Here is a 13181-nt window from a genome sequence, read left to right as displayed (position 1 = left end):
TCTGCCCCAGGCGCTGGAGTGGCTCTGGTCCCGGCAGAGCGACGCCCCGGAGGGGCAGAGCGTCGCCCCCTGGTGGGCGGAGCATCGCCCCTGGTGGGCGTGCCGGGTGGATCCTGGTCGGGCGCATGCGGGAGTCTGTCTGACTGTCTCTCGCGGGAGTCTGTCTGACTGTCTCTCCCCGTTTCCAGCTTCAGAGAAATACCAAAAAAAAAAATTAAAAAAAAAAAAAAAAGATTCATGCTCAGAGATTATGAAGCAAAAAAAAAAAAAAAAAATCTTGCGTGTGGCCCTGGGCCACACTTTGAGAAGCACTCCTTAATATCTGTACCCCCCACTTGACTGTTGTCATCTGGCGGTTAGTACCTGTGATTTATTCATTTTTGTACTCAGCAACTAGCCAGGTCCTGGTACATCATAGGGGCTTGACAGATGTTTACTAGATAGAAGTACATCTCAGAACAAAAGACCTCCTGGATGGGTCAGTCAGGAAAACAGACTGATTTCAACAGAAGAGATTTCATTTGAGAAGTTAGCTGGACAGGTGTTGGAGGATAGAAAACAGGAGTAGGGAACACTGAGATAACACAGAGGCGAGTGCTTCTCGTCCCTCAGGCTGGGGAGACAGAGAGCAGAGGTTCGGGTTGTTACAGCGTAGACACTTGGGCCTAGGACACTTAATTGAATGTACCAGAATACTTTTATGACTGTATAATCCTACAGATGTTCTGATACAACATAGGAATTCGCATCTAACACCCACAGATTATTCTTTCTTTAAATTAAAAATAACCCAAGCAGGGAGTGGAGGGATGGTGGCTATAAAAGGCTAAGGCAGCGGAGCCTGGGTTAGTTCTGTGTCTCAGTTCTAGTGGAGGGTGCACATATCTACACATGTGACGAATTTGCAAAGAACCACACACACACACACACAAATACACATGAATCTGGTGAGATCCGAATAAATGTCATGGATCATACCAATGTCTATTTCCTGGGGGGTTTTTTGTTTTGTTTTGTTTTTGTATTTTTCTGAAGCTGGAAACGGGGATAGACAGTCAGACTCCCGCATGCGCCCGACTGGGATCCACCCGGCACGCTCTGCCCACCAGGGGGCGATGCTCTGCCCCTCCGGGGCGTCGCTCTGCTGAGACCAGAGCCACTCTAGCGCCTGGGGCAGAGGCCAAGGAGCCATCCCCAGCGCCCGGGCCATCTTTGCTCCAATGGAGCCTTGGCTGCTGGAGGGGAAGAGAGAGACAGAGAGGAAGGAGGGGGGGGTGGAGAAGCAAATGGGCGCTTCTCCTATGTGCCCTGGCCAGGAATCGAACCCGGGTCCCCTGCACGCCAGGCCGACGCTCTACCGCTGAGCCAACCGGCCAGGGCCTATTTCCTGGTTTTGATAGTGTACTATAGTGACACAGATGTGACCACTGAGAAAACTGGGGGAAGGGTACATGGGACCTCTCTGTACACTTTGTTTGCAACATCCTGTGAATCTATAATTACTTCAGAATTTAAAACTAAAAAAAATAACTTAAGTGTTTCTCTCGTGTGTAGAAAGGACCTGTAGATGAAACGGGCTGGGTCATTAGAAACGTCTTGTCCCTGCCTATTGTCAACAAGAAAGAAGACATTGTGGGAGTAGCAACATTTTACAACAGGAAGGATGGAAAACCTTTTGATGAGTATGACGAGCACATTACTGAGGTAAGTGCAATTATAAAATAAGGGAGGCAGATGAAATTAATGAAATAATAGAAGCGTAATTATTTGTTATTCTGGAGTGATATTTGTGAAGGGCAATTAAGACATGAGTCACACATAGTTGCAGCCAACATGTTGTTATTGTATCATTTCTCTTTCCGGACTTCTGTAAACTGCAACATTTTTTACTAAAGTATGAACTTCTGGCTTACCAAAATTCTTCACAAGCCTAAGAAATGGGAAAGAAGGTTCCTCTCCTTTCTCTCCACCTCCTTCTAGTCCCTACCGTTCCTGTTCTTACCCCCAGCCCTCTCTCTGATTTTCAAGTCATGCCTATTCCACTGGATTTTTGTTATTTCTCTCCTCTGATTAAGTATTCAGGTGCATGGTGCACTTTGGAAATCGGGGCTTAGTCAAATTTTACTGTCGGGGGCATTATTAGTATGTCTTTTTCTTAGATTAACAGGGAGTTTGGGAGGGAAGCATGTGGTTGCTGCCTTTAAACAAATTTTTCTTTAATTTTAGAGAATCAAATCACATTTTATACATTTCAGACACTCACGCAATTTCTTGGATGGTCTCTTTTAAATACTGATACCTATGAGAAAATGAATAAGCTAGAAAACAGAAAGAACATAGCTCAGGAAATGCTCATGAACCAGACAAAGGCTTCTTCTGATGAAATCAAGTCTATTTTGGTAAGTGGGCAATTTAGTCCTGCGGACATTAGGAGGTATCTAACCAGGACTACTGCAGTTCACCTAATAACCCAGAGGTCTGACTAATGAGAAGAGTCTTAGTCTTGAGCTAAGGCAAGGAGGCAAAGGAGGAGGAGTTAAGGAGGGACGGGGTGGCCCAGGGTACATAGGCCCTGACTGGCTTCTAGGCTGCTTGGTTGGAATAGCACTTTGTTAAAAATAGCTTCTGGCTCGCCCTGGCCGGTTAACTCAGTGGTAGAGCATCGGCCTGGCGTGCAGAAGTCCCGGGTTCGATTCCCGGCCAGGGCACACAGGAGAGGCACCCGTCTGCTTCTCCACCCCTCCCCCTCTCCTTCCTCTCTGTCTCTCTCTTCCCCTCCCACAGCCAAGGCTCCATTGGAGCAAAGATGGCCCGGGTGCTGGGGATGGCTCCTTGGCCTCTGCCCCAGGCGCTAGAGTGGCTCTGGTCACGACAGAGCGACGCCCTGGAGGGGCAGAGTATCACGCCCTGGTGGGCAGAGGGTCGCCCCCTGGTGGGCAGAGGGTCGCCCCTGGTGGGCAGAGCATCATCCCCTGGTGGGACCCCTGGTGGGACCCCTGGTGGGCGTGCCGGGTGGATCCCGGTCGGGCGCATGCGGGAGTCTGTCTGACTGTCTATCCCCGTTTCCAGCTCCGGAAAAAAAAAAAAAAATAGCTTCTGGCTCTGTAGGAGCTTGAATAGTGATATCTAGATTCAAGTGTGTTACCAAGAAAAAGAATATTTCCAGGAAGGGAAATATATCAGTTAGCTATTGCCATGTAATGCTGCTTAACCACCACATTTACTGAAATTCTCATTGGCCAAACATGTTCAAGATGAACATCACAGATGATAGGAAAGCAAGTAGTTATTTGCTAACAGTGTTCTAATTCCCACCAAATGAAGGAACAATATCACACTGTTTCTATTCCTTTTATTTCCCCAGCTTTTAGATTGTATGCATAGGTATAGTTTTGCTGGGTGGTTCCTTTACTTTGTTTTTTGTTTTGATGATTTGAGAGTTAAGAGAATTTTCTAAGTTCTTTTTAAAATTTTTTTTATTGATTTGAGGGGAGAGAGAGAGAGAGAGAGAAAGGAAAAGATGCACTTACTTGTTCTGTTTAGTTGCGTACTTACTGATTGCTTCTTGTACGTGCCCTGACTGGGGACTGAACCTATAACCTCGGCACACCAGGATGATGCTTTATCCACTGAGCTACCCAACCAGGGTGAGAGGTAGAAAATTTGACTTGAGAGATTGAGAAGTTGAAGATGAGAAAGTCTGGGGAGAATAAAGGGAAATTGCTATAAATTAAAAAGAAATGTAAGCCACTCGATTTTCTTACCTACCATGCATACAAACCACCAGCCCCTCTCTCTCCTCTATGATAGTTACCTTTTGGGGGAATAGAGAAATCAGTTATATTAGGTTATTTCTTGGAGAAAATTCTTTATAATCAGGTGCCTTAGGTCTTCTTTGTATCCAGAATGCTTCTTCGTTGTGAAACTCATTACAGTATATTTAAAATAGACTTTAAATGATTTTATGAGCAGAAGAATCAGAGAGAAATCTTCTCCTTTCTAGGAATTTCATACCTCAATTGTTTTTTACATTTTAGAAATTTAAAGAGAAGTTAAATGTAGATGTAATCGAAGACTGTGAAGAAAAACAACTTGTCACAATTTTGGTAAGTGTTTTACTTCTATCCTTAGTGCCTTTTGAATAAAATATATTAGGACATGCTTGCTTATTTTTCAGTTATATGTTGAGTTTCTTCTTCCCTGGCAACTTTTAAAGCTGAAAAGAGAGGTTAGTTCTTCTCAAGAGTCGTCTTCTGGCCCTGGCCGGTTGGCTCAGTGGTAGAGCTTCAGCCTGGCGTGCAGAAGTCCCTGGTTCGATTCCCGGCCAGGGTACACAGGAGAAGCGCCCATCTGCTTCTCCACCCCCCCCTCCCCCGCCTCTCCTTCCTCTCTGTCTCTCTCTTCCCCTCCCACAGCCGAGGCTCCATTGGAGCAAAGATGGCCCGGGCGCTGGGGATGGCTCCTTGGCCTCTGCCCCAGGCGCTAGAGTGGCTCTGGTCACGGCAGAGTGACGCCCCGGAGGGGCAGAGCATCGCCCCCTGGAGGGCAGAGCGTCGCCCCCTGGTGGGCGTGCCGGGTGGATCCCGGTCAGGCGCATGCGGGAGTCTGTCTCTCCCCGTTTCTAGCTTCGGAAAAATACAAAAAAAAAAAAAAAAAAAAGCTGAAAAGAAAGATTAGTTCTTCTCAAGAGTAGTCTTCTGCCTCCCTGCTTTTCTTCCTCTCTGTCCCCTACCGTCCTATCCACACACATAATTTAGAATCACAGCTAACCCAGACTATGGCCTAAGGGACTTTAGGTGCAGAGTCTGGAGATGTCATGTCCTGATCTATTTTAATAGTTCTGTATATGCCATGGCCACCCCAGAGCACATGACAGGGTTACAGAACATAGGACCCTTCTAGGCACAATTATCAGCACCATCCCTAGCTTCGCTCCTGGAGCCTGGAGTAATCCAGTTTTCTTTTGTTTTTAGTTGTCATTGGGCCATCTGTTATTTCTGGTTTTGAAATGTACTCTTTTTCCAATTCATCAGTCCTGTATTTTGTGTGTCTACTGTTAAACCTAACCAAACTCATCCTCCCCTGTGTATGATTAGACGTATCTAATAAGTTTTTAATTCCAGAGACAACCTTTTTCAGTTTTAGAATGTACATTTAATTTTTTTTTAAGATTCCAACTTTTCATCATTTTATTTGTGTATATTTTTCTCTATTTTCTTGACTTGATTGACCACAGTCATTTGAAATTTTCTATCTCAATAGCTGAATTACCTGTAGGTCTGGTTCTGCTGTTCAGGTTCACTCTTAGCTTTTAGTCACTTGATCATCTTAAAGCATGCTTCATGATATTTTATTTTTATTAAAAACTGGACATTGTGTATAAAAAACTTTAGGGGCTGCCCTGGCTGGATGGCTCACTTGGCTGGAGCATTGTCTTGCAATGCAGAGGTGGCTGGTTCAGTCCTTGGCTGGGGCACATACAGAAACAGATTAATGCTTCTGTCTCCCCCTTACTCCCTTCCTCTCTCTGTATTCAATAAAAAAAAAAACAACAACAACAAAAAAAAAAAAACCTTTAGGGGCTTCAGCTGGTATTAACTTTTGGCAAAGAGGATTAAATTTTCTTTTTGCAGGTGAATAAAGTTTGGTTTAGATTTTTTTTTTTTTTTTTTTTTTTTTTTTTTTTTTTTTTTGAGGGCAGGGGGATGATTCATTTCAGATTTGCCCTTTACTACAAAGGATTGAGCCATTATTTCTAGAGTGCGGCCCTTCTGGAATCCTAACTGAAAACGGAGGTCTCTAAGCCTTAAATTCTAAAAGTTTGAATACAATTTGATTGAAATTGAAATAATGTCACATTTATTTCCTTCACTAACTACCTCATCTTTGTTTTCCTCTGATTCTTTGCCATCCGTGAATTAAGTCTTCTGCCTTCTAACCTAAGACGTGTTGAATATCTCACCTTCCCCCTTCCCATCTTTGATAGCCTCTGTCTTCCTGTCCTTTGCTACCAAAAAGCTAGTGGCCTTTGAGCCCTGTTTGAGGGTTCCATTTCCTCCCTCATAGTTTGTGTCACCTGAGGCTCCCGTTCTTCTTGGCTCGACCGCTAAGCACTTTCCTCAGAAGACCACTTGGCCCAGAAGACAACCCTTCCTTCCCCTTACCTGCCTTCACCAACGTACATCTTCTTGTAAAACAGAATTTTTAGTGACATCCATGACACCTTAGAAATTCTCCGGTTGTCTATTTAGAGGAGAAAGGGACTTATATGGGGGAAGCTGTAAAATGGGTAAAGAACCAGTCGTTTTACCAAAACACACTATTTTAATGGAAAATCGGCTCTAGGTTTGCCCCAAATCATGGCTGCATAAAACATAAGAAATTGAGAAACAAACAAGTATTTCGGAGGGATTCTTTAAAATTATCTCAGCATAATTGCATAGTTATTTATGTGTCTGTAACTCACCTTGATTCTCCCTCCAGGTGTGCCCTTTAACTCTAGATTCAGGGAAGGCCCGGCCCTGTTTTATAGGTGTGACAACAGGTGCACGTCACTGTGCTAGGAAGGGCTGAGGCAGCCGTGTACTGACCCAGACAAAGGAAAGCTCTCCTGTCATCTTTCTCTTGTTTTCCAGAACATTTCGGGTTATTCATAGGTAGAAGATTTGGAAAGAACTCCCCAGAGAAGTGCCGCACTCAATCATCCTTTAGTCATTATTTTTTCATTCACTCAGTAATTACTGAGACGTAGTGTAACACAAAGAACTTTGGCCCTGGCCGGTTGGCTCAGTGGTAGAGCGTCGGCCTGGCGTGCAGAAGTCCCGGGTTCGATTCCCGGCCAGGGCACACAGGAGAGGCGCCCATCTGCTTCTCCACCCCTCCCCCTCTCCTTCCTCTCTGTCTCTCTCTTCCCCTCCCGCAGCCGAGGCTCCATTGGAGCAAAGATGGCCCAGGCGCTGGGGATGACTCCTTGGCCTCTGCCCCAGGCGCTAGAGTGGCTCTGGTCGCGGCAGAGAGACGCCCCGGAGGGGCAGAGCATCACCCCCTGGTGGGCAGAGCGTCGCCCCCTGGTGGGCGTGCCGGGTGGATCCCGGTCGGGCGCATGTGGGAGTCTGTCTGACTATCTCTCCCCGTTTCCAGCTTTGGAAAAATACCAAAAAAACAACAACAACAAAAAAAACTTTATCAGGTCCTGAAGGCAGAAGATAGTATGGTCTGTTTTTTGTTTTTTTTTATCTAGTTCAGGATTATTAGGGAGACAAAAATACAAGTAATGACAGTGCCCTGAATGGACAGGTTCACAGACTATGAGCACCAAGGGCGTGGAGATGGCTGGAGGTGAGAAGGGGAAGAGAGACGTACAGACCAGAGCGTGGAGACACAACATAGCTTGCTGTCTTAGGGAAACCAAAGACAGCTGGCTGGAGCCAGAGCCATGGTGAGCACAGGGAGGAGCAGCCTGTGAGGCAGGAGGCTGGAGACACCACGACAGCCCAGCACACTGAGACCCAGGACGTGACCTGCGGGCGTTTCCGAGCATCCTTCTGGCAGCAGGTCGAGCAGCCCCCTGCGGCAGCTCCCTCCCCACTCTGCAGAGAGGAGAAAATCAGAGAGGTTCTACTTCTCAGATGAATCAAAAGCCTTTATTGTATCGACCTTTCTGTATCACAGTCTTACCAGTGGGTGTTCTTCAAAACCCGTGATTTCTGTATTAAAGTGTTGTTAGACTGGTTCTTCTTTAACTGCACACGGGGCCTGGGAATCATCATTCTGAGAGCTTACTTTGTCTCTGCTAAAATGCATGTTTACATTTAAGTAGGACTGACCCTGAAATGCACGAACAAACAATTTCACACTTAGTCTTTTTGTAGCACCCTGGGGACTGGAGAGCAGAGACGGCCCCCAGCAGGGAGGCTCTGCAGCATAGGGCACCCACCACAGCCCCCAACTCTCCTCTCTTACTCTGATTTTTGAAAGCTGTGCTTATTTTCTGTCTTTCCTCATGAGAACATGTTTCAGGGGCAGTGACAACGTCTGCCTTGTTCATTGCTTTGTCCATAATGCAGAGAACACAGAGAGGAACCAACAAATGTTTGTTGGATGACTAAATAATAGATGAGTAAGTGAAAAAGAAGAGCCTGTTTGGGCAAGGAATCAGGGAAGGTTTAGAGCAGGGGTCCCCAAACTACGGCCCGTGGGCTGCATGCGGCCCCCTGAGGCCATTTATCCGGCCCCCACCGCACTTCCGGAAGGGGCACCTCTTTCATTGGTGGTCAGTGAGAGGAGCATAGTTCCTATTGAAATACTGGTCAGTTTGTTGATTTAAATTTACTTGTTCTTTATTTTAAATATTGTATTTGTTCCCGTTTTGTTTTTTTACTTTAAAATAAGATATGTGCAGTGTGCATAGGGATTTGTTCATAGTTTTTTTTATAGTCCGGCCCTCCAATGGTCTGAGGGACAGTGAACTGGCCCCCTGTGTAAAAAGTTTGGGGACCCCTGGTTTAGAGAGAGAAAGGAACAAAGGGCATAGACAGGTCCTATGAGAAATGGAAAAAGGTGTTCTGCAAAATATCACCATGGGCTGTGGATTGAGTCTTCGCTAATTTTCTTTGATACATGCAAATAGAATTGGAATTGCTTTTTAGTTAAAAACACCAAAGACAAAAATATTGCTAACATTCTTTCCATTTTACAGATGAGAAAACTGAGGCTTGTTCCATTTGAGAGATGTAGCTAATCCGAACCCAGAACTGAACACTAGTCTCCTGACTCCAAGCTATTGTTTAGCAGGAAAAACTTTGCCTAAAATGACAGTCTGAGAATGGCATAGAAGGCCATGGGTGTGAGGGCCCAGCCCAGATTAGGGGCTAGAGGACCAGAAAACATAATTTTACCTAAAACATCCATATACCATTTGGTGTTGAAATTTGTATAAAAAAGTTTAAGGCAAACCTTAAGCTTACCAAGAGAAGCGACCTCATCACAGTATTAAGGACAGACAATGGACTCGGTAAATGCCCGCTGAACTGAACTGCTCCTCCACGTCTATCCAGTAGACCTATATGGCATTTGCGAACTTCTGCCTCCTGGCGCTTTCTCTCCTACCAAATCAGCTGATTACACACCCCTCCAGAATACCTCCTTCTTTAATTCCTCCCTCGTGCCCCGGGGCATTCGATTTCTCCCACAGTCCCAGGCACTTGATACACTTGATGCTATGCTCTGTGAGTATTCTAAGCTCTCACCTTTCCAGAGTCTGTATTGTTTATAACTATTTCAGTAAGTTAAGTTCCTTAAGGGTAAGATCAAATTTTTTTTTTTTTTGTATTTTTCTGAAGCTGGAAACGGGGAGAGACAGACAGACTCCCGCATGCGCCCGACCGGGATCCACCCGGCATGCCCACCAGGGGGCGATGCTCTGCCCACCAGGGGGTGATGCTCTGCCCCTCCGGGGCGTCGCTCTGCCGCGACCAGAGCCACTCTAGCGCCTGGGGCAGAGGCCAAGGAGCCATCCCCAGCGCCCAGGCCATCTCCGCTCCAATGGAGCCCTGGCTGCGGGAGAGGAAGAGAGAGACAGAGAGGAAGGAGGGGGGGGGTGGAGAAGCAAATGGGCGCTTCTCCTATGTGCCCTGGCCGGGAATTGAACCCGGGTCCCCCGCACGCCAGGCCGACACTCTACCGCTGAGTCAACCGGCCAGGGCCAAGATAAATATTTTTTTAATATCCCAAGCCATGTCAATACTCATGTGCCTCGTTCACTATTTTTTCACATGGTTCTGTGGATTAAATAGGTTATCTGCAACTGTACCAATTACCACTGCCAGGCAATTCATCCATTCATTCATTTATTCATGTGTTTATTCAATCATTCATTCAACACACACTTACCAAACACCTCCACGGGACAGCTCTCTGGGTTCTTAGACACCACAGCAAATAAGAGAGACATGATCCCCCTGGTGCAGCTCACAGTCCCATGGTAAAGTGTCATTGAGTATGTAAAAAAAAATGATAAAATTGAATTAAACAATCGTTTTGTTGTTTACTGAATACTTCTTGAAAAGGAAAAAAGAGAGGTTGAGTACTGTAAATGGGTAAAGGTCCTGCAATTAAACATTTTCTTTTGCATTCATAGAAAGAAAATAGCCACTGGAGTAGGATTGGAATTGAATCCCACCACTTAGAAAGTTTCTTGAGATAGCTGAGTCTCAGTTTCACCGCCTGTAAACTGGGGGTATTTGTGCAGGGTTTTTGTGAGGATAATACATGCAAACTGCATAACCCAGTGCCTGGCACATGGTGTCTTTTTACTGTAGTTTTGTTTCACACCCAATGTTGGATGTGTGAGACTATAGGAAAAAAAGATGAATGCAAACTGACACAGTTTGTCCTTATTTCAACAGAAAGAGGATTTGCCAGACCCAAAGACAGCAGACCTGTATGAATTCCACTTCAGTGACTTCCCCATTACAGAGCACGGGCTGATTAAGTGTGGACTGCGACTGTTTTTTGAAATCAATGTGGTGGAGAAATTTAAAGTACCGGTAGAGGTCAGATAGTCTTTAATGTAAAAAACCGGGTGATTCTCTTGCTGTACTTCACTAACGTTTCCTGTGGTTTAAAAGATTAACTTTAGTTTGGATTTTAAATTATTATTAACTTTGTAAATATATCAGTTTAACCTCTGTAAACAAGACCCACCGATAAGATTGTCACAGACCTTCTAACCTTTAGCATTCTGTTTCAAAGTCTGAATGGTGTTCTCTTCATGTGGTGACAGGTTCTTACCAGATGGATGTACACCGTGAGAAAAGGGTACCGCTCCATCACTTACCACAACTGGCGGCACGGGTTCAACGTGGGGCAGACCATGTTCACTCTGCTGACGGTGGGTACGAAGTGCAGGAAGTCAGTATCAACCTGCACGTCTCCCTGTTGAGCGTGGCAAGAACTGGAGACAGTCCACAGTTTAGATCATTTATTCTTGAATGCATGAACCCAATATCCTGTAAGCCCCAAAGGCCCCTGTGGATGATACCAGACAATATGGGGATCCCTGGGCACTTGGCTGGATCCTCTCTTAAGGGAAACCTTAAACTTACTAAGTGACAACAATCACATATCTCCTTAAAAGAAATTTCAGTTACCTGATGGGCTTTTTTTTAATTTAAAAAATTTTTCAATTATAGTTGACATACAATATTATATCACTTTCAGGTGTATAGCATAGTGATTAGACATTTATAGACCTTACAAATTAATTACACCTGACACCATACGTAGTTATTACAATATTATTGACTGTATTCCCTGTGCTGTGATTTACATCCCCATGAATGTTTTATAACTGGAATTTGTACATCTTAAGCTTTTTATTTTTTCACCCATCTCCTAACCCCTTCCTATCCTGCTGGGTTTGTAATTGCTCAGAATGAGCTATAATAGTCAACAAGAAATAAAACCAACCAGCTCTAAAAATACAGTAGGTCCCCTTCTGCATTGCAGGCAGGCCTCACAGCAAGTGCTATAGAAGTGTATTAATCCAAGTAAATGTATATATATATATATATATTTTAGACAGGAAGTCTAAAGAAATACTACACAGATCTTGAAGCCTTTGCCATGCTCGCTGCTGCTTTCTGCCATGACATTGACCACAGAGGCACCAATAATCTGTATCAGATGAAGTAAGTGAACACATGTGCAATATCGACATGTACTGTGACGTGTGAAGGTGTCTAAGGGGAGAATAAATAAAAATCACCTTGTGACCAGATATAGTTGTCAATATCTTTTATCTCTTTTAATCTGGAGTCATTCTTCAACTTTGTTGTGTCTTTCAAGATGTTGATGGTTTTTATTATGTTTTGTTTTTAAGTGAGAGGAAGGGAGATAGAGATAGACACCCGCATGTGCCCGGACCGGGATCCATGCAGCAACCCCTGTCTGGTACCGACGTTGGAAGCAACAGAGCTATTTTTAGCACCTCACACTGATGTACTCAGATCAACTGAGCCATCCTCAGTGCCTGGGGCCAGTGCTAGAACCAATTGAGCCACTGACTGTGGGAGGGAAAAACAGAGAGAAGTGGGAGAGGGAGGCAGAGAGAAGCAGATGGTCAATTCTCTTGTGTGCCCTGACCGGAAATCAAACCTGAGACATCCATACATGAGACCAACACTCTACCACTGAGCCAACTGGCCAAGGCAGGAGGTTGATGTTTTTGAAGAGTCTAGGCCAGTTGTTTTGCAGAATATGCCCCAGTTTGGCTTTGTCTGGTTGTTTCCAGATTTCTAGATTCCAGGAAATATTTTGGATAGAAATTCTACATAGATATTCTATACTTCTCAGTGCCTTAAATCAGGAGACCTATGATATTAATTTGTCCCATTATGAGGTTAAGTTAAACTATTTATGAATAATGTGCAGCCGATCTCTTTATGCAAAGGTACATTTTCTCCTTTGTACTAATAAATAATCTGTAAGGTGTTATTTTGAGACTGGGTGAATGTCTAGCTCCCCTGTAGCCCTTTCTGACTGATGTTTTTTAAATCTCCAGTGCTGACACAGAATATGCTTTTGAATATGAGTTAAAATTCTGATTCCTAACGAGAGTATTTGGTTTACCAGAACTGTTCATGATTCCTCCCCTCCTTAGAGTTCTGTTCTTTCTGAAATAAAATCAGAATTCTCTACTAAGACTGTCACCTGTATTACTGATTTCTTCCTTTCTTAAAATGATTTGTTCTGTATTTCCGTAAGATCTTTGGCCTCAGCCTTTTCTCCATCTTAGCTTTTTTCCACCTTGTTATTTTTAATGTTACTCCCCTTCCTCGAACAGGAAGAACTAAAGAAAGACCCAGTGCCAAAGACTGAGAGGTCCCACTCACATTGGGCCTGTGATGCTAACATTAAGAAACAGACAATTTAAAATTAAATTTATCTTACTGTCTTGAAAGAGGAAAGAAATGTTACTTTATAAAATGATCTTCATTTTGGTTCCTAGAAATTCTTTTTTTTCCTCTTTCTTTAAAAGTTTTTTGTTTCCAGCCCTGGCTGGTTGGCTCAGCGGTAGAGCGTCGGCCTGGCGTGCAGGAGTCCCGGGTTTGATTCCTGGCCAGGGTACACAGGAGAGGCACCCATTTGCTTCTCCACCTCTCCCCCTCTCTTTCCTCTCT

General features: G+C 44.5%; 1 protein-coding gene across 1 annotated transcript in view; it reads left to right on the top strand.

Moving 5' to 3' along the window:
• The window catches only part of PDE6C (phosphodiesterase 6C), a 47456-nt gene that overhangs the window by 14747 nt on the left and 19528 nt on the right, over positions 1 to 13181 (top strand). Inside the window, exons 9-14 of the mRNA XM_066355287.1 lie at positions 1555 to 1704; positions 2256 to 2399; positions 4038 to 4106; positions 10407 to 10553; positions 10784 to 10891; positions 11581 to 11690. Coding sequence (XP_066211384.1) covers positions 1555 to 1704; positions 2256 to 2399; positions 4038 to 4106; positions 10407 to 10553; positions 10784 to 10891; positions 11581 to 11690 — 728 coding nt within the window. The remainder of the gene's footprint in view (positions 1 to 1554; positions 1705 to 2255; positions 2400 to 4037; positions 4107 to 10406; positions 10554 to 10783; positions 10892 to 11580; positions 11691 to 13181) is intronic.

Source organism: Saccopteryx leptura, chromosome 13 (genome assembly GCF_036850995.1).
Source record: "Saccopteryx leptura isolate mSacLep1 chromosome 13, mSacLep1_pri_phased_curated, whole genome shotgun sequence".
Lineage (NCBI taxonomy): Eukaryota > Metazoa > Chordata > Mammalia > Chiroptera > Emballonuridae > Saccopteryx > Saccopteryx leptura.
This window is presented reverse-complemented; position numbering and strand designations above follow the sequence as displayed.